The sequence below is a fragment of the Acanthochromis polyacanthus genome, chromosome 5, assembly GCF_021347895.1.
Source record: "Acanthochromis polyacanthus isolate Apoly-LR-REF ecotype Palm Island chromosome 5, KAUST_Apoly_ChrSc, whole genome shotgun sequence".
Taxonomy (NCBI): domain Eukaryota; kingdom Metazoa; phylum Chordata; class Actinopteri; family Pomacentridae; genus Acanthochromis; species Acanthochromis polyacanthus.
Genome location: NC_067117.1, coordinates 44,943,354 through 44,963,314, shown reverse-complemented (window position 1 = coordinate 44,963,314; position 19,961 = coordinate 44,943,354). Strand labels below are relative to the sequence as shown.

General features: G+C 37.8%; 1 protein-coding gene across 1 annotated transcript; it reads right to left on the bottom strand.

Moving 5' to 3' along the window:
- Positions 1 to 4,212: 4,212 nt before the first annotated feature.
- On the bottom strand, positions 4,213 to 19,207 carry LOC127534233 (inositol-pentakisphosphate 2-kinase-like). Its single transcript, XM_051948831.1, has 6 exons — positions 18,922 to 19,207; positions 13,560 to 13,619; positions 9,777 to 9,872; positions 7,567 to 7,633; positions 6,071 to 6,189; positions 4,213 to 4,465 (listed from the first exon to the last, which is right to left on the bottom strand). The coding sequence occupies exons 1-6, from the start codon at positions 19,000 to 19,002 to the stop codon at positions 4,328 to 4,330; spliced, it is 561 nt and encodes a 186-aa protein (XP_051804791.1). The 5' UTR covers positions 19,003 to 19,207; the 3' UTR covers positions 4,213 to 4,327.
- Between the last annotated feature and the right edge of the window lie 754 nt (positions 19,208 to 19,961).

Below are 19,961 nucleotides of genomic sequence, written 5' to 3'. Positions count from 1 at the left end.
GGTCTTAATATTGACTGGGTAGATATGTTTGAGGTTGGTCAGATCTTTTTTTTAAAAATGTGGACAATTTTGACGTAATTTTTGACATTTTTTGGTTGTTTTGGTTCATTTTACCTTATTTAAGGCAGGCCTTGAATTATTTTGGACAGTTTTTGAGTAATTTTGGAAACATTTCAAGGCATTTTGGACAATTTTTTAGTCATTTTGGACTCAGTTTGAGTCATTTTGGGCAAGTTTTTGTCATTTTGTAAAGGTTTCAAGGCAGTTTGGATAAGTTTCCAATACAAATTTCCATCAATTGTGGTCCCTTTTTGGTAATCTTGCTTCATTTATAACACCTTTAGGACGGATTTACAGTCATTCTGGACAGTTTTATGTCATTTTTTCATCACAATTAAACTTTCACCTCCAGTTCTTCCTGAGAAATAGATAAACTGTGTTAAACTCACTTCTGATTTTGTTGTTTTTTTCTCAGAAGCAGATAAAAATAAGTACTATCAGGATCACACTGAGTTGTAGTATCACAATCTCCATTTCGTTTCCATAGAACTTGGTTTTTTATGAATCTCTTCCACTGTAATTTCTTATTAAAATCATCTCTTTGGAACAAAAACTCCAACCAACAACTCTTATTCTTGCATTCTATCGACCGACGTGAAACTTTCAGAGGGGAAAATGACCAAAAAACTGAAAAATAAAGGTTGAAATGATGTCTCACCTTGAATATTTTGAAGTTGTTCTGAGGTTCTTCTATCAGGTGTCTGATGGCAAAGTGCATTCTCTGTCTGTTCCTGAACAACAGGAAGCAGATTCAACATCAGCTGCAGCTTGGAGACAAAAAAAACTCACAGAAACAGAATTATGATCGCTTATTTAAAGGACACTTTCGGTAATTTTAGACGTCTGAAGTCTGGGCGTAATAATCAATCAACGAGCTGTGGATCAGAGCAGCAACATGTTTAATATTTACTTTTTATGACTTCACTTCCTCATCCTTCATCACTCCAGTTTTACTTCCTTCGTTTATATTTATTTATTATCGTGTTCTGGAACTTCTTTTTCTGAGCAATATCTGGAAAAACAACTTCCTTTTATTGACAGCTAGTCCAGTTTTTCCAATTTTCTGTCATTTCCAGGAGCTATTTCTTTTTTGTTTTTAGTACAAAATCTGGTCTAAACTGTCTGCACCTTTAACAAACTTAACTTTAATGAAAAAAAAAATGCAAACTTGATCATTTACAAATTCTAGTTTGTCTTTTTCTCCCTTTGAATGCTGATTTCTTTAATTAAGCTGCTGTAAAGTCTATTATTTTTGGCTTTTCAGGCCAACGAGTGATGATTACTTTCATTATTTATGAATTATTTGTTGTTGTTTTATCTTTAAAAATGCTACAATATGGGTAAAAAAAAACCATTGCTGCGTCTTAAAAGACAATGTACGTCTTTTTAATCGGCTGATAGAGAAACAACCGAATAACCGACAATGAAAGTCGGTTGCAGCAACATTAAGACAAACTTTCTTCAAACCAGTAAAAGCATCGACTTCATTCTTCTTCATGTTGTATGTTTTGTCTGTCATTATTTTATCGTGTTTTTTAATTTTAGATTTGTCTCCTAACTGTACAGCACTGTGATTTAAAATGTGTTTTAGACTAAATTTAACTCGATTTTTGAGGAAATTTTCTATTAATTTAATGTTGTGGAGTCTTCACCTTAACATTTAAACCTAAATGGGTAATTTATTATTATTCCTCAGTTGAAAACACCTCAGCTCAATGTGCTGCATACTTTCAATATTTAGGTCATGCTGCTTTAATTTTATTGTATCATTTATATTACTCCATATTTTCCATCTTCTATCTTGTTGTTTTTATATTAATCTCTTTTTAAGTGTCCTGCTTTAACGCGTCTATAAAATTGGCCTCGTTTTTTTTTTTTTTAAAGTCTATAAATAAAGAAAAAACATGAAAATAAACAGTTTAAATCTCCTAAACAGACTAAAAACCTTATAATTAACACTATGATGTGTAAAGTGCTCTTCTACTGCCTGTTTCTGGTTTTGCAGCGCTTTTGCTTTTCTAAATCGTCATGTTTTTGTGGAATCCATCGTGAGCTCACCCTGAGAACAGATCCAGAGGACAGTACAGGCTGCGTCTCTTCCCACTTCCCGGTTGGCACCTGGGACATGAAATAAAACGTCACAAACTTTTCCTCTTGTTCTGTTGCTTCTACTGAGAGACTTTCTGAACAATTTTCATTTCGTGAAACTGCTAAAACTGAGCAGAGGGCTGCATAACTGTGAATATTCCACTCATGAGCTAAAAAAGACTGCTGGGTGGAGTAAGTTCCCTGAAGTTGTGCAATTTTTGAAGCTTCTCTTTTTTCGTTTTGTGCAACAAACGCTCCTGTTTTCCCGGTTTTGTCTGCCCTTTTTAAATGTGGATCGTAGTTTTTATTCTGTATTTGCAGGGAATGAATGAGATCCTTGTTCTTGATTGTTTTGTTCTCTGTGATTAAATAAAGGTTTCAGATCACATTAATCTGAGAATAACGACGAGCACAAAAGCTCTCATTACAGATAAAAGTGCCTCTCTCCGTCTTCCTCTTTCTATAAAATATATATATATATATATATATATTTTTTTTTTTTTTTAAGCATTTTTGAAAATAGTTTCTTAGCGTTTTTTATATTAATCAATAATATCTTTAAAAAACATAATTCATTTCTTCATGTAAATGCTCAAGGAAAATAAAATAAAAAAGGGGGAAAAAAAGGAATAAATTATAAACTAGAAAAGCACTCAGAGCGCAGACCTCTGCCAAGGACAGAGAGGAAAACAGGAAACCCACGCAGTAAAGGATCATGAGCTGGAATCAAACCTGCATCTCTGACACAGTTCTGTTTATGAATCACCTTCTTAACCAGTTGAGCTATCTGGACACCTCGCTCCAATTTGTTGGACGACATCCTAACCTATGATGTTTTTTGTCATATTTTGGACCACATACTGAAACATACTAAAAATTCAAAGTGATCCAGAATCCAGGATCCTTTCCGGATTGCCACCAAAATTACATCAGCTCTTCCTCTTACCATAGTCTACATCCCCTCAAAAATTCATCTGAATCTGCCCAGGCGTTTTTGAGTAATCTTGCTAACAGACAGACAGACAGACAGACACACAAACAAATGTCGGGTGTCACATAACCTCCTTGGCGGAGGTAAATATAATTACAAAATATTCACGAAATATTCTAAACAAAAATCTAATAGATTTGTTTATCTAAATGCTTAAGGAAAAAATGGATGGATGGATGGATGATGGATGGATGGATGGATGGATGGATGATGGACAGATGGATGGATGATGGATAGATGGATGGATGGATGGATGGATGATGGATGGATAGATGGATGGATGGATGGATGGATGGATGATGGATGGATAGATGGATGGATGATGGATAGATGGATGGATGGAGGATAGATGGATGGATGGATGGATGGATAGATGGATGGATGGATGGATGGATGGATGATGGATAGATGGATGATGGATGGATAGATGGATGGATGATGGATGGATGGATGGATGGATGGATAGATGGATGGATGATGGATGGATGGATGGATGGATGGATAGATGGATGGATGGATGGATGGATGATGGATAGATGGATGGATGATGGATAGATGGATGGATGATGGATAGATGGATGGATGATGGATAGATGGATGGATGGATAGATGGATGATGATGGATAGATGGATGGATGGATGATGGATAGATGGATGGATGGATGGATGATGGATGGATGGATGATGGATGGATGGATAACATTTTTACAAACACTAATATTTCACTAATATTTTCTAAAAATATACCTGTTCTTATATCGGTATCTTATATATATGTAGACATTTTTGAAGATAGTTCATTAAAGTTTTCTTTATATTAATAATATTTTTTAAAAAAAACATACATTTCTTCATGTAAATGCTGAAGGGACAGAAAAGAAATAAAAGAATAAAATGATATATATTCAAATTTCATATATATATATATATATATATATAAATTGAAAATATTAATTTAATGTAATTTATATTAATAAATATTCTAAAAAATCTAATTGATTTCTTTATCTAAATGCTGGAGGAAAAGAAAAAACCTTTCAAAAAAGCTATATATACATTTTGTTTGTTTTTTTCCCTCTGCTGTCACTCGTCCTGCTGATTTGACTGTAAACCTCTAAACTCTGCGTTGTAATGAAGCACACGGTCCACATGCCTGGATGAGTCCAGACCAGCATCAGTGCACGCTGCTCAGTACCAGTACTGCAGTAGTCCTGTGTACTTCCTGTTTGAGCTTACCTTGTAGTGTTGGTGCATGCAGAAGCGACACACTTTGGTCTTGATGTCTTTGCTGACGTGTTTGGGGGACGGCAAGAAGCCACATTTAGGCTGGAAACGAAGCAGAGGAACAGTCAGTCATGTGGTTTGTTATTTTAGGTCCGTCTGTCACGATAGAGCCGAGAAAAGATTCAGAAAAGAGCCGCAGAGCATCGGTTCTTTACTGTTTTTATGTGAACAGAGTCGACATCTACATGAATGAGAGGCCTTTTGTCTGATTTTAACACAATTTTTAAGAAAAAATACTTTATTAATCCTGAACAGAACTCTTGAATCCTTTATTCTTCAGCAAACTTACAGCCGGAACTTTGTCCAGTTTTATCTTTCTGCTTCATTTAATCAAGTCATTGAGAAATTCAGTTTTTGTGTAAATATTGAGGGTAATATTCTATTTTTTTAAAGCCGCCTTATTAGGGTTTTGACGAGATATTTTTCGATAGTTAAATTGAGATTTGTTCAGGATATTTCATGAATATTTTCGTGAAATCCTTCAGAGAACATCTATATTTAATGTGTATAATATATTTTCAATAAATTAAGATATTTTTGGGAATATTTCATAAATATTTTCCTAAAATATAAGTCTATTTTCCAAGCATTTTGAAGACAGTTTATTATAGTTTTTGGGGGTATGCCAATAATATTTTTGTGATTCTTTTCTGTGATAGTATTCCTATTTTTCCAGACATTTTATGAAGAGTTTGCTGTGTGTTTTTTTGGAGTTTAATTGAGATTTGGTCTGGATATTTCATTAATACTTTTATGAGAATCTTCAGTGAATATGTATATATTATATATTTTTCAAAGCCGTTAGATGAAGAAATAAGTGAAGTTTTTTTTGGGCATATATCGATAATATTTTCTGAAAATATATCTTTATTTATACTTTATTTTTGAAGATAGTTTCTTAAATGTTTTTTTTGGATATTTCAATAATATTTTTGAGACAGCATTTCTATTTTTCCAGAAGGGTTTTCTGAGATTTTCAGACACTTTTTTTGGATATGTCATTATTATTTTTCAGAAACTTTTCTGTGATTATATTTACAAAAACATGCTGAGGTTTTCAGATCATTTAATTAAGGTTTTAGATTATTTTTTAAATATATCAATAAAAATCTGCAGAGATTTTTTTTAGTTAATTTAATTACCAAATTTTGATTACTTCATTTTTATTTTTCTGAGGTTATGTTCCCATTTTTGGATTATTTCACTGGGCTTTTTAGAGCAGCAGTAAAGATTTTTCTGGGTAATTTCATTTATATTTATCTGAGAATGATTAGAGATTAACTTTAAATATTTAAACAATAAATGGAAATTTTCTGAGATTTTTCTGTGAATATATTTCCATTTTTCCGACAAGATTTTGAAGAGATTCTGTTTGAAAACTGCTTTAAGAAGAGCGTCTGGTTTATTAATGAACTCACACTAAAATTACTGCTTTTACATTTAAAATAACGACAACAAGCCAAACTAAATTTAACGTTTTGTTGTTTTGGATGTATTTCCTTATTAGGGTTAAATGTTCTCCAGTCTTTTACTAGAACAACGTCGGCACTTCCACTGGGAAAAAGACAAGTTTAGCCTTAAAAGGAGAACCACGGCTCAGTGTGTGTGTGTGTGTGTGTGTGTGTGTGTGTGTGTGTGTGTACGTACCTTGATCTCGATGCAGAGCGGTGGAGTGTGTGTTTGCTGGTGGAGGCCTGGAGACGTCAGGTTTGGCAGACAGAGAGCACAGCCGCTGTAGATGTCCATCACTTTGTCACATCTCCAGGCTGGAAAACACAAAAACAGAACGTTTATAGTTCATAAACAAACCCGAAAATCTTTATTTTAACAAAAACGATCAGTAAAAGTGCTTTCTGACGAGCTACAGAATGGACGCAGACATTAACATTTATGTATTTAAAGTTTTTCTGCTGCTAGTTTAAAAAATAAAACTTATATGGCTCTAATTTTGATCTACAAGAGAAGTCTGTGTTTGTTTGTTTTTTACTCCATTTAAAGACACAGAGTTTGTTGACATTCAGGATCCACATGTTCACAGCAACAACAAAAAAAACAAACAAAAAAAAACAGTTGTATGAGAATATTTCACCAGTGGTCCAAAAAAGGAAGCCTTTTCAAAGACGTCATCACTTTGGGGGGGCGAATATTCGGATACCGAATTAATATCCGGATAGTGCCGTAGCGAACGAATATCCGGATATTCGGGTCCAGCCCTAGTTAAAATACCAAGTTTTTGTGTTGTAAAAAAAATGACAACAAGATAAATAATTTCACAAGTTTTTCCACCTTTAATGTGACCTATACCCTGTACAACACAACTGAAAAACAAACTAAAACCTTTCAGGGAGGTGAAGTAAAAATAAACAACTGAGATAATGAGGTTGCGCATGTGTGCCTGAATCTGATCGAACATCTGTGGGGTGATCTGAAGAGGGCTGTGCACAGGAGATGCCCTCGCAATATGTCAGATTTGGAGCGGTTTTGCAAAGAAGAGTGGACGAATATTGCCACATCAAGACGTGCCACACTGAAAGACTCCTACCCACAAAGACTGAGAGCTGTAATAAAAGCCAGAGGTGCTGCAGAGGTACTAGTTTAAGGGTGCACATATTTACACAAAAAGGCTATTTTAAGTTTTTTATTTTTCCCTTTTAAAGGTTTCAGTTTGTTTTTCAATTGTGTTGTACAGGGTATAGGTCACATTAAAGGTGGAAAAAGTCGTGAAATTATTTATCTTTGTATCATTTTTTTACATGACAAAAACCTGGCATTTGAACAGGAGTGTGTAGACTTTTTATATCCACTGTATGAACATGTGATTATTCATTTATCCTTACTTATTTTTTTATGTGCAAACATATTTACTTGTGTGGGGCTTTAGCTAACGTGGCAAAATGAAAATTATTGTACTTTGATAAGTAATAAAAAGTAAAATTCTTTTCCCACCTTGACCTATCCGTATCTGTCGACACTGACTGGAATAAAACTCTTTAGTCTTGAAACATCTGATTACAAACATGCTAAATATTCCCAGGCTGATGTTGTTCCCTTCAGACAGATGCTTGTGAGCTGTATTTCCATGTTTTGCACTAAGATGTTCCAGAAGAATGAAGGGAAATAATTGGCGAATGTTTCATTCTTACCTGGTCTTTGATGTTGAACTTTGATTGAAAGTTGTCGCACAAACTCCAGAGGCAGTTTAACCACTTCCTGTAGAGAAAACGAAGTTAGTTTGGTTTGTGAACATCTTGTGTTCAGCTGGGTTTAATTAGGGCAGCAATTAACAACTGTTTTCCACTGCTGAATTATCTTGCCAAGTATTTTCTGGATCGATCAGTAGTTTGGTCTATAAATGGTTAAAAATGTCCATCAGTGTTCCTCAAAGACGACAAATGTCTTGTTCTGTCCAAAGATGTTCAGTTTAGTATCACAGAGAAGGAAAGAAACCAGAAAATATTCACATTTACGAAGCAATTTAAACAGTTTTTCTTAAAATATTACTCAAACTGAATCATCAATTGTCAAAAAAGTTGGCGGTTAATTCATTAGTTGACACCCAATCAACTAATCATTGCAGCTTTAGATAGTTAACTGGAGGTCCAACAGCAGAAGTCTGATTAAAGACGTCATCTTTGACTTTAAGATGGAAATAATGATTACTGGTGCCCAATAATATGGATTTAAGTAGTTTCTCTTGAATTAACACTAAAATACACATCACACCACAAACAAACTACAACAAAAGTCCAACTAGAGGTGGAATGAACTGTAACTAAAGATTATTTTCACTGACTGTTAATCTTGTCAAGTATTTTCTGGATGAATCAATCAGTAGTTTGGTCTCTAAATAGTCAGAAAATGGTGACAAATGAAGATGAGCGTTTCTAAAAAAAATGACAAATGTCTTGTTCTATCCAAAGATGTTCAGTTTTCTGTCACAGAGGACAGAAACCAGAAAATATTCACATTTTTCAGCTGCAATCACAAGAATTAGACAGTTTTTCTTAAAATATTACTCAAAATGAATCATCAATTGTCAAAAAAATTGGCGGTTAATTTATTAGTCGACACTCAGTCAACTAGTTGTTGCAGCTTTAGATAGTTAACTGGAGGTCCAACAACAGAAGTCTGATTAAAGACGTCATCTTTGGCTTTAGGATGGAAATAATGATTATTATTGCCCTATAAAGGCCCAAATATACAGATTTAAGTAGTTTTCTTGAATTCACACTAAAAAAACACATCACACCACAAACAAACAACAAAAGTCCAACTACAGGTCGACTAAATAGTAACTAATGATTATTTTCACTGACTGTTAATCTGTCAGTTATTTTCTAGGTGAAATGGTTTGTTTTTGATCTATAAAATGTCAGAAAATGGTGAAAAATGAAGAGGAGTGTTTCTAAAAGATGACAAATGTCTTGTTTTGTCATTTAAAAATTCTGCCAATTCAATTTTTGTCAATTAATTTAACAATTATCGACTACTATTCCACAGAATTTAACAATCACATTGAGGATTCTGTCACCAAACACTGATTTAATGTATTTTATTGACTACTGTGTGATTTCTCAGCTCCAGAAGCAGCAGATAAATTCAGATGTTCAGTCTAAAATTAGTCACCATCATGTGACCACGGAAACGTTGTTCATGTGCTAAAAACCCTCCAGACACCAACACTGGAGCTCTCTGTTATCTGTCTTTTCTGTTTTCCGGTTCATTACGCAGCTCTGAAAGGATTTGGTGTTTCCAGAAGAGACTCATATTTACTTTAAATCTGAGAAAGTTTCTCATTTTTAACAATCACACTCAGTTTATTGCACTAGTTTTGGATTAGGGCTCATAGTCACCAGAAAGATATTTGATTGATCTAAGTCTGCATTAAAGTCGCTGAGTTTAAACAAAACTCACACAACAACCCTCTATTGTTCTGCATCCTTCACTGAACTGTAACTAACACTCGTATTTGTTTTGGCGAACTGCAGTGAAGCCGTCGGAACTTACGCCACAATGGAAATTCTGGTTTTCAAAAATGTCTGAAATGTGTGACTCGACTTAATGGTTGTAACTAGATTAGAGTTTCAGCTGAATGTGTTCACAGAAAACGCAAATATAACAAACGCTGCCTGAAACCAGAGGGAGGATAAATGATCTAATTAGACATCCGATTGGTGTCACGACCACAAACAGGAGCAGCTCTGTTGCATTCTGGGTAATTAAGGCTCCAGATTGGTACGATCAAGAGCAAAACCATCAGTTTTTACTCTTTAAATGAGTGTCAGATTAAATCTGCAGGGCCCTCTTGGTGTTTACTCCTTAATTTAAGATGAGATAAGAAATGTAAACTGACCCCGCTGTGGATGAACTTCTCCCCCAGCAGGCTGCTCATGACGTTGGAGCTGAAGTCCACGATGTTCTGGATCTGCCTGAAGGCCTGTTCTGCAGTCTGGAGGACAAAAAAAAAGACAAAACAAAGTGTTATTTGTCTTTTCTGAGTTTACAGAGACTGAAGAGTGTCGTAAAGTTTAACAGGGACTCAAACAGGTCTGATGTTTACCGACAGATGTTGGACAAACACCTGAACGCTCAGAGCTTTTTAAAAAAGGATTAAGACGAGAGACGTTTTCTTTTCTACACCCACGAAAAACAGCTGAACCTGAGCTGTTCAACGTTTATCTTCCACCAACTTACTCCTCTGTTCACTGTTTCTGAGCCATGCTGCATTTATTATATTGATGCAGTAGGTTTTATGTTCCTCTCAGTCTAATGTTGTCAATTTCAAAGGTTTCACAAGTAACATTAAATAATCAAAAAGAATTACTCATACCTCGTCTAAAATAACTGGAAACTTGCCCAAAGTACCCCCAAACTGTCCAAAATTATTTGCAACTTGTTCAGAATGAACATCTTTGAGTCATTTTGGACAATATTTAGTCCCTTTTTGAGTCTCCGCTAATCCCTTGCAGAAAGATGTTTCACCATGCTGAATGTATCTCCAACAACTCGCTCCTCTGTTCACCGTTTTAGAGCCATGCTGCATTTATTGTATTGATCAGCAGGTTTGATTTTCCTCACAGTCCAAAACTGACCACAATTATTCATCCAAAGTCCCGTAAAATTTCCAGAATTCCTTCAAATATATCTAAAATGACCCAAAATCTGTCCAAAATAACTTAAAAGTGTCCAAATTAACTCATGAATTTGTCTTAAATAACATGATAACTCTCCATCTGACTTGAGACATTTCCAAAATGACAATTTTTTGGACATTTTTAGTCCAATTTGGAGGCTCGCGGTTGTAAACAATGGAGGCTCCACATGTTATAGATATTTAAATGTTTACATGTTTACATCCTCTATAAACTCTTCCTCTCTACTCTGCTCATCAGCTGTAGAAAGACGTTTCACCGTGCTAAATGTGTCTTTCAACAACCTGGTCCTCTGTTCACTGTTTCTGAACCGTGCTGCATTTATTTAATTACCAATCTCTCTCATTTGTTTCCTCTCTGCTTGGTGGAAACACAACCTGCAGTCAAAAACACCCAATTATCAGATAAATCAGTAAAAGCTTCTTAGCCATTTTTTGATTTTGACAGAATCCGGTTACTGAGACTCGTAGATTAAAGTGATTTTTGATTAAATATCAGGATTTTAAGCTTAGATTTGGTAGTTTTTCCCAGACGAAACTAGGGCTGAGTACCGAACTTCGGTTCTTTAATGGCACCGACCGAAATGTTTCGGTAGTAATGAGTATCAAAATAAGCCTCGTCTTTCGATTCCCTGTTCCGGTGCTTATCACGTGATTATGATAAAGCAAACCTGTGATTGGCTGTAACAGTACACGTGATTGCGGCAAGCCGGAAAAAAACATGCTGCCCATTCACAGACAGGTTTCACGTTAGGTACATTGACTTTACTGCAGTTGTGCAGCGTGTCGTCGAAGTGGGAAAAGATGCCTCTGAGGTCTAAAACGTGGCTCTACTTTTGTAAAATGGACGCCAATAGTGCGCGGTGCAGTATATGCCAAAGCGGGTGGTAAACTCCATCTAAGGCTAAATACCGGCACGAGACCGATAGTCGACAAGTACCTTAAGAGAAAGTTAAAAACAACTTTGAAGAGAGAGTTCAAGAGGGCGTGAAACCGTTAAGAGGTAAACGGGTGGGGTCCGCGCAGTCCGCCCGGGGGATTCAACTCGGCGGGCCAGAGGCGGCCGCTCGGTGCGGGAGGATCCCCTCGCGGGACCTCTCTCCGGGTGTGGGCCGTCCCCCACCAGGCGCATTTCCTCCACGGCGGTGCGCTCCAACCGGCTCCGGGTCGGCCAGGAAGGGTCCGGGGGCGAAAGTGGCTCAGTATGTACTGAACTGTACATTGCTTGCAAATGTTCTTTTGCACTGGAAATCACTGGAAAATTAAACTCAAGATGTGAAAAGTAATGTGTAATGCAATTTTCATTCTGTCAGAGTATATATTGTAAAACTGGTAACGAAAAAAGTATCGTTTAGGAACCGGTATTGAAGTGACGGTATTGGTATTGAAACTTTTAGATCGATACCCAGCCCTAAATGAAACTGAAAGTCACACAGGATTAAGGTTCTAGAACCTTCACCAAGTTGAAAATCTGACAACTCTACTTGTTTTTACAGCTTCTCACTCTGACAAATGGTGTAATTTTGCTATATTTTCCAGTTCAGAGGGTTTGGATTTATAGGTGAGGCTACACCAAACTTTTAGAGTAAAAACCGCATCTGTAGTTGGCTTTATAATTTGGTGTAGAAGGTTATTGACAGTTAAGGTAAATGAGGACGAGTTAAAAAGGTGGATCTGTGTTTACGTAACTTATTTATACTTTAGAACAATGCTGCTTTTATCCACCGAGGAAACAAGTGACACCAGGAGGAATCATATCTACTGGCAGCAGCTCAGTCTTTGCTTTTATTTCTTACACAAACACATGAATATGTCGCAAAACCCCGTAGTAAAGTAAGGAAGGCATGAATGAACAGATACGCCACAAGCCTGGAACAAAGCAGGTAATACTGGTTTGCACATGAGGACCTCCAACAGCTCAGAACTAAAGCAAACTGACTTTTTTCCTCCTTCTGTGTTGACATATAATATTTGAACTGCACCAAGGAGAAGTCAGATTCAGCTGCTGTGGTATTAAACCATCCTCAGAGTGATAGCTGCTGACAGGATATCTGCATCTTTGGCTTCAGGCGAAGCTTCACTTTGGTTTGCATCTAGATCAGGGACGTCGATTATCTGACCGGGATGTAAACTCTGGATTTATCTGCATGTAAAAGCTGCTGCTGCTAATGATAATCAGATACCAACTAGAGGTGAACTCACAGGCCAGTTATGGATCTATCAGCCTGGGTGAGAGCTGAGGGTTATTTACTAAACACCTGGGCCTTCAAGAGCCACATAAAGCTGCTGTTTACATATTTTACGCTCCGATGAAGGCACAGTAATTACGCGTTATTAATCATAATTAGCATCCTGTGTTGTCGGCCAACTGTAATTAATGCACAAATCTTTGAATCGTGCTGTGGATTTGTCTGCTCTGATGTACTGAATTCCTTGTGTCATCTGGTTGCTCAAATTTCATGGAAATAAGAAACCTGGTTCTCTTTAGTAGTCGGCAATGTTGGGCTGTGTCAACCCCGAAATAAAAGTAGTTACAGCTGTTCAGGTGTAGCGACAAGAGTTAAGTAAACCATCAGAATGTCAGATTTCTTCCTCAGATTTCTAAATTGTAGCATCTAATGAGAGCCCACATCTGAGGCATTTAGGGAACACCTGTAAATTCCTAAATTTTGTCTGCTGATAGTCGCATCTGAGGTATTTAGGGAACATCTATATATATGATTAGATTTTTTTAAAAATCGTCAATTTTTGAGGCTCCTCGGTGCAACCAAGAAGGCTTTAGTGGTTTAACTATGAAAAGAGTCACTTGGCAAAAACTTAGAGTTTCCAGCTGAACTGCAGGTTGTGTTCAAATAAGTTTTAAAAAAGAAAGATTGCACACGTTACTACATTTAAAATCTAACCAATGAGATGCAAACCTTCCCATTACATGTGATATAACCTGCATCAGTTTGTATTTACTCGGCTCCGGACATCGATACTTACCTGTGGCGGGTTTTCAGAGTCCTCTGCTGGATACTTGAGGAGGCGTAGAACTCTGGAAAGCTGCGAGGACAGAAGAGAAGCTCAGTTAGGAACATCTCCAGCGGAACCCTGAGGCAGTCTGGATGAAGTTCTTCCACAGTGCAACAGGAACACCGGCTACAAAACCTGGGGTGTGTCAGACTATCAAAGCTAACAAAGAACGGTAAGCTCCAAACATTTCCGTCTGAATGCGAGTTCAGACCAGTGCCTCCGCCTAAAGAACATTCAGGCACAATAATGCACAGAAACTATTCCAATAAACAGCAATAAGAACTGGTTTGGCCCCAGGCTGTAAGTGAAGAACAGCAGAGACAACATTCACATAACACATATCAGAAGATTTTAGCTGCAGTCAACAACAAACATATTATTCAGCAAAATCAGATTACACAACAGCATTTACTGCATTAATAACCTGCTGAGATCCACATTTAAACATAGAAACTCTGAAATCAGATCTTCAAAGTCCACTGATTTCTGCAGGAGAGTCCATATCTGAGGCGTTTAGGGAACATCTGTAAATTATAACTTCTAACTACAGTCTGCATCTGAGGCGTTTGGGGAACATCTGTAAATTGTAACGTTTAATGAGAATCCGCCTCTAAAGCATTTAGGGAACATCTGCAAATTGTAGTGTCTAATTAGAGTCCACAACGAGGCATTCAGGGAACATTTGGGATTATTTTAAGTCCATTGGTGATGTTGTTTTTACATAGATGCTGCAGTAAAAAAGGCAATCGTTCTTTCATCCTCTTATCCCTAAAAACTCACCATTTTTCACGACCAGAAACTGTAAAAACTGAATCATCGGATATTCTTCTTTTCTCCTTACCATAGTCCTCGAACAGCTCATCCGTGACGTGTCGTTCCACCAGAAAATAACTGAAATCTAAGTTTAAAACTTCGCCACTCCCTTAAAGTCACACATACAACCTAAGTATAAACCACACGCTCCAACTAGATTCTGAGCTCATCTGCACAACCCAAAAGTCATCAGTCGCAACCAACAGTCATACAACAAAAATTCAGGTTTGTTTCGGCCGAACTGCAGGCAGTGTTTACGCAAAGAGGAGAGGAGACTAGTATGAAAACACAATAAAGATGTAAATAGTTAAAACGTCTATACTTTTCTTCTAGTTTTTATAACTCGTGTGAGCACTGGGGAACGTGTTGATTTTGTTTTGTCTTATTTTAAAGTTAAATAATCAAAGATATTTAACATTTTGTGAAACATTTCAGAGTTTTCTCTCCGGTTGTGCTGTTATATTGCAGTGAAAAATTAACCCACAGTGAATTAAAAAAACGTGACAGGAGCCGAGAATCGCCCATAAACTGCTGAAAGGGTTAAAGATCGATCACGTAGAAACCACCTAAACTGGCCTTTGATAGGTGATGTACTATCAGTTTCAGTATTAGTAAGAACTCCTGTTTAATCCTGTTACTTTGGAGTCACAGTGAGACGTTCCCTGTCTGAGCTCTTTGTCCAACATGTTGACAGAAAACAGATTATAAACCCGATTACACGGAAAACTGAGCGACAAATTCAGCCGAGGAAACCGGTTTCCTCCAGTTAGCCTAAATACAGAAACCAGACTTCTTCTTATTTCCGTGAAGTTCAAGAAACCAGATTAGAAATGAAGTGCTGACAAATCCACTGCATGTTCAGGGACATTCAGCATCATAAGCTGACTAACAATGACCAGTGTGTGTTTTCATTCCCACCCGACCCTCAACAGGATTGATTATGTAAGAGGGGAGTGAGGCAGAAGCCCCTTTCAGACATAACATTACTGCTGGAACACGTTTAGGGAACATCTATAAACTCTACAGTTCAATGGGAGTCCACAACTGAGGCGTTTAGGGAACATCTGTACATCGTAGTATCTAATGTGCATCCACATTTGACGCATTCGGAGAACATGTGCAAACTATAGTGTCTACTGATAGTCGATATCTGAGGGGTTTCGGGAAAACCTGTAAGTTGTCGCGTCTAATGACAATCCACTTTTGACGAATTTAGGGAACATCTGTAAATTCTACAGTTCAATGACAGCAGTCCACGTCTGAGGTGTTTAGGGAGCACTGGTACATTGCAATGTCTAAAGAGAGTTCACATTTGAGCCCTTTAACGAATATCCGTAAATAACCAAATTTTTGTCTGCTGATATTCGTATCTGAATCATGTAGGGAACATAAATTGCAGCATCTAATGAGAGTGCACATTTGACGCGATTATGGAACATGTGTAAATAGTAGTGTCTAAAGAAAGTCTTCATCTGAAGCGTTTAGGGAACACGTGTAAATTGTAGCTTCTACTGAGAGTCCACAACTGAAGCGTTTAGGGAACATCTGTACATTGTAGCATCTAATAAGAGTCCACATCTGAAGCATTTAGGGAACATCTGCACATTGTAGCATCCAACAACAGTCCACATCTGAGGCATTTACGGAACATCTGTAAATTACCAAATTTTGGTCTGCTGATTGTCGCATCTGAGGCGTTTAGGGAGCATGTGTAAATGCAACATCTACTGAGAGTCGTCATCCAAAGCATTTAGGGAACATCTGTAAATTGTAGCGTCTAACCAAAGTCCACATCTGAGGCACTCAATGAACATCTGTAAATCACCAAATTTTTGTGTGCTGATAGTCGCATCTGAGGTGCTTAGGGAACATCTGTAAATTGTAAAGTCTAATGATAGTCCAAATCTGAAGCATTTAGGGAACATCTGTAAATTCCCATATTATTGTCTGCTGATAGTCATACCTGAGGCATTTCGGGAGCATCTGTGAACTGTAGCATCCATTGACAGCCCACATCTCAGGCGTTTAGGGAGCATCTGACTTGCTTCGTCAAGTTGTTAAATTGACAGCATTCAGATAGAATGCCTTTATATAACTTTACTGTTATTCACAGCTTCGTTCAGACACAAAAGTGGACAAAACACTCAGTGACGCATGATTCATAATAATGCACTAATGAGCTAAAGACTAAATCTAAATCCCACATTCAAGAACGACTTAAGTACAGCTGATAAACTATGACTGTATGTGTGACCGTTCATTCAAGCTTATTCATAATTATGAGTAATTAATAAAGTTATTTTGTTGTTCCACTTGCTTTGGAGAAGCTCATATGGATCCTGCTCCTGCCTGATGCCGCAGGTAATAAATTAACTTAGAGGAAATAGTCCTAAATAACTGGAAGCAACAAACTAAACTTCAGTCAAATCTGACCTATTACAGACACAGTTCAGTTTGTAATACAAGCACAAATGTAGGGGAAAGTGTGTTTTTGCGTCTAAATGACCTATCTATGAGCTATTATTTCCATGAAAACAATCACATCCTGCTTTAAAATGACATATCTGCAACTCTACATTGTTGTAAACGCGTTATAACTGCTCTACATGACACAATCCCAATCGCAAAGTCCAACTCAGACAGACGTCAAAGTGTAAAAGATTTCAGGCTTCAGATTATCACAGAGCAAAAAGGCAATTTTTACAGTTTTATGAACACCACAGCAGCAGCAGAAGCACTTGACGGCAAAACACAGGAAGCACTTTACATCTCTGCTCACGCGATTCTAATAGTCAAATTCACAGTGAGGCCATTCTCATTTGCATAGTTCTGTTTCTGTTGTAACACAGCAGAAAAACTGATTTCAGAACAACATCTGACAAACTCAGCACACACAGGAACTAAAAATAAGAATTTATCTGTCTTTACAGAGGATTAAAGGCATTTAAAGCTGCTACCAAAGTCAGAAAACAATTAAAGTTGATATAGCTGCTCTGTGCTGTAAAACATCCACATGACTTATGTTTAATGTACTGACTGAACTTTATATCTGTTAAGAGCGATTTCCTGTTGAGCCATTATGCTCAAATATACAGTTTTACATCTATTATTGTACAATGACATACGGTTTGTCACATTAAAAACACCTCAGACGAAATGGTTATTTTGCTTTTTTGGAGGAAAAATGTTGGTTTTCGATAAATTGAATAATTCCTAAGACACCCGACAGATTAATCAATAAACAAATTAGTTATTATTGGTTTCTATTTTCACATGGCACCTTTTGTACGTCATAATACGCTATTCGTTGCATTCTGTACTCTCATTTAACACATCATTCTATGCATTTTAAGCACTTTATGCTGTTTTCTCAACCACTATGAATGTGAATTTCGCCAAGTGGATGAATTATCTATCCATCTATCTATCTCATTGAACGTCCCGCTACACAAAAAGAGAGAAATGGTTTGTCTAAAAAACATTTTTTTAATACTGTCATATCGGAAAACTGCAGTTTCTAGGCAGAGATGTTTGCTTACACCATACAGATATGTGGAGAAAAAAAACTGATTTTACTGGGTGAGGTCCTTGAAACATCATTTGACCCGTTCTGGAGTCTAGACTGTGTTTAGTTCAGCTCAGCTCTGACATTTTTTTCTAAGGAATGAGTTGTAAAAAGCCAAACTGAACCTCAGGTATGGTGTGAGCCCTGTCATTTCTCAAACTGCATGACAAAAACTTGAATAGCTAGTGCTGCTCATTCCAAAACAGCCCGTTATTGTTCTTTTTGTTAACTTTATAAATCCCAGTGAAGCTCGTCAGCTCGTTTCGACACTCAGCATTGATTCACGACCTCATGACACATCAAAGATTGCTCAACAACAACATGATCGAACCGGTCCCGTGGATGAGGCTTTTCCAACAGTGTGAGGGGGTACGTCCCTAAACGCATCACCCAGCCCTGGTCACTCGACTTGCGTGGAAGTGAACTCAGCCCACCGGCTTCATGTTCAGCAAACCAGCAGCCCACTAAAGTGTTTCTGCGGCCGTGTGTACTTGAGCAGCTGCCGGGTGGAGAATCAGGGGAAGCTGCTAGCGGCTAAGTTAGCTCCGGAGCTTTCTGTCATTTATGTCCGAAAATTACAAAGTCAATACATGACTCTGACCGGACGTGAATCTACGCTTAATTTCTGATAATCGCGGGGATTTTACGCGACTCTGTTTCCCTGAAATAATCTTTTTTCATTGCTTTGACTCATTCGAGCATCTAGCGGTTGGCTAACCCGGCTAGGCTAGCCAACACGGGCTAACAGTGATAAACACAGTCCTGGCAGATGACATTTCACTCCTCGCTTTCCAAACATTTACGACGAAGTTGTAACCGGCAGCGGCACCGTGTCGAAGCTGATTTAACGGCAGAAAAGTGTGGAGCCTGAGGCGGGCAGGGCTGAACTCACACTCCCCCCTCCGGCTCCAGCAGAACTTGGGGTTTAGCTCCGCGCTAGGCTAGCTGACTCACCTGTACGTGAGAGACCACCAGGCTCTTGTTCCCCTCTCCGTGGTACTTCCAGTCGTTTTCGTCCATTTTGTCCACTTCCATCACACCGGCGGCGACTAGCTGAGCTCCCGTCAACGGCCAGAAAGCGACAAGCAACGGCACGGCTACATACAAGAGCAGCGACCGGAGCTGCCGGCCGTTAGCAGAAATTTAGGAGAACTACAGCGGGACAGACTGAACTGCTGCTGCCGCTGCCGCCGCCGCCACTGGTAGCTCTGCCGCTGCCGCTCCTCCTGCCGCCCGGGCGTCAAATCCGCCTTCCGCTATGGTACTTCTTCAAAAATAAAAGTCCAATGAAACGGACACTAATATTTACTGAGCAAAAAACGGGGGAAAAATCTGTATACTTAAGAATAAAATCTTGATTTCGAAAAAGTCAGGGTAAAGTTCACCAGAAGGCACCTGGACTTCTGGATTTGGTTCTCAAAGACTCACTTCTGTCTAGTGGGTGGCAGGTTTTTATTCTAACCCACACCTCTAAATCACATGGCTCACAGCCTGTTACTGAGGCAAGCTGACATACCACCAGATGTGAATAGTTACGAAATAGACAGGTAAAGTAGGACTCAAGATGTAATGAAACTGTAAGGAAAGGAGCCTCAATATTGCACCATAAGTACCTGATAAGTGGTGTTGTAGACCCCCTCTGACTTAACATAATAATTTATAATTATTAAATTACATGTGAAGAATGGGAAAGAAAGTGATAATGCTCAAAATGAAAGAATAATAAATGTCTTTAATCAGTTACGTTTTCTTTTTGTCAATGTGAATCAAGAATAAGAAGCATTAAGCATTGGAAAAAGAAGAAGAATATTTCAGGATCAAGAAATCCAAAAGTATGAGGGTACTTCTGACCCAGGAAGAAATAGTGTAACTCCCATTCTGGGGCACAACTGTCTACTATACAACCTTAAATCACTGTCCGCAAAAACTTAAAATCACATGGCTCCTGGTTGAAACTTCACACAAGACCTACTTATTTCCAGGTGTAAGGAAGG

Bases quoted from the DNA above. Each gene is read 5' to 3' on its own strand.
- LOC127534233 (XM_051948831.1), bottom strand. From the start codon at position 19,002: ATGGAAGTGGACAAAATGGACGAAAACGACTGGAAGTACCACGGAGAG. The intron at 13,620-18,921 runs GTGAGTCAGCTA...CTGTCCTCGCAG, and splicing joins TGGTGGTCTCTCACGTACAG to CTTTCCAGAGTTCTACGCCT. The intron at 6,190-7,566 runs GTAAGAATGAAA...TGTGTTTTCCAG, and splicing joins AGTTCAACATCAAAGACCAG to CCTGGAGATGTGACAAAGTG.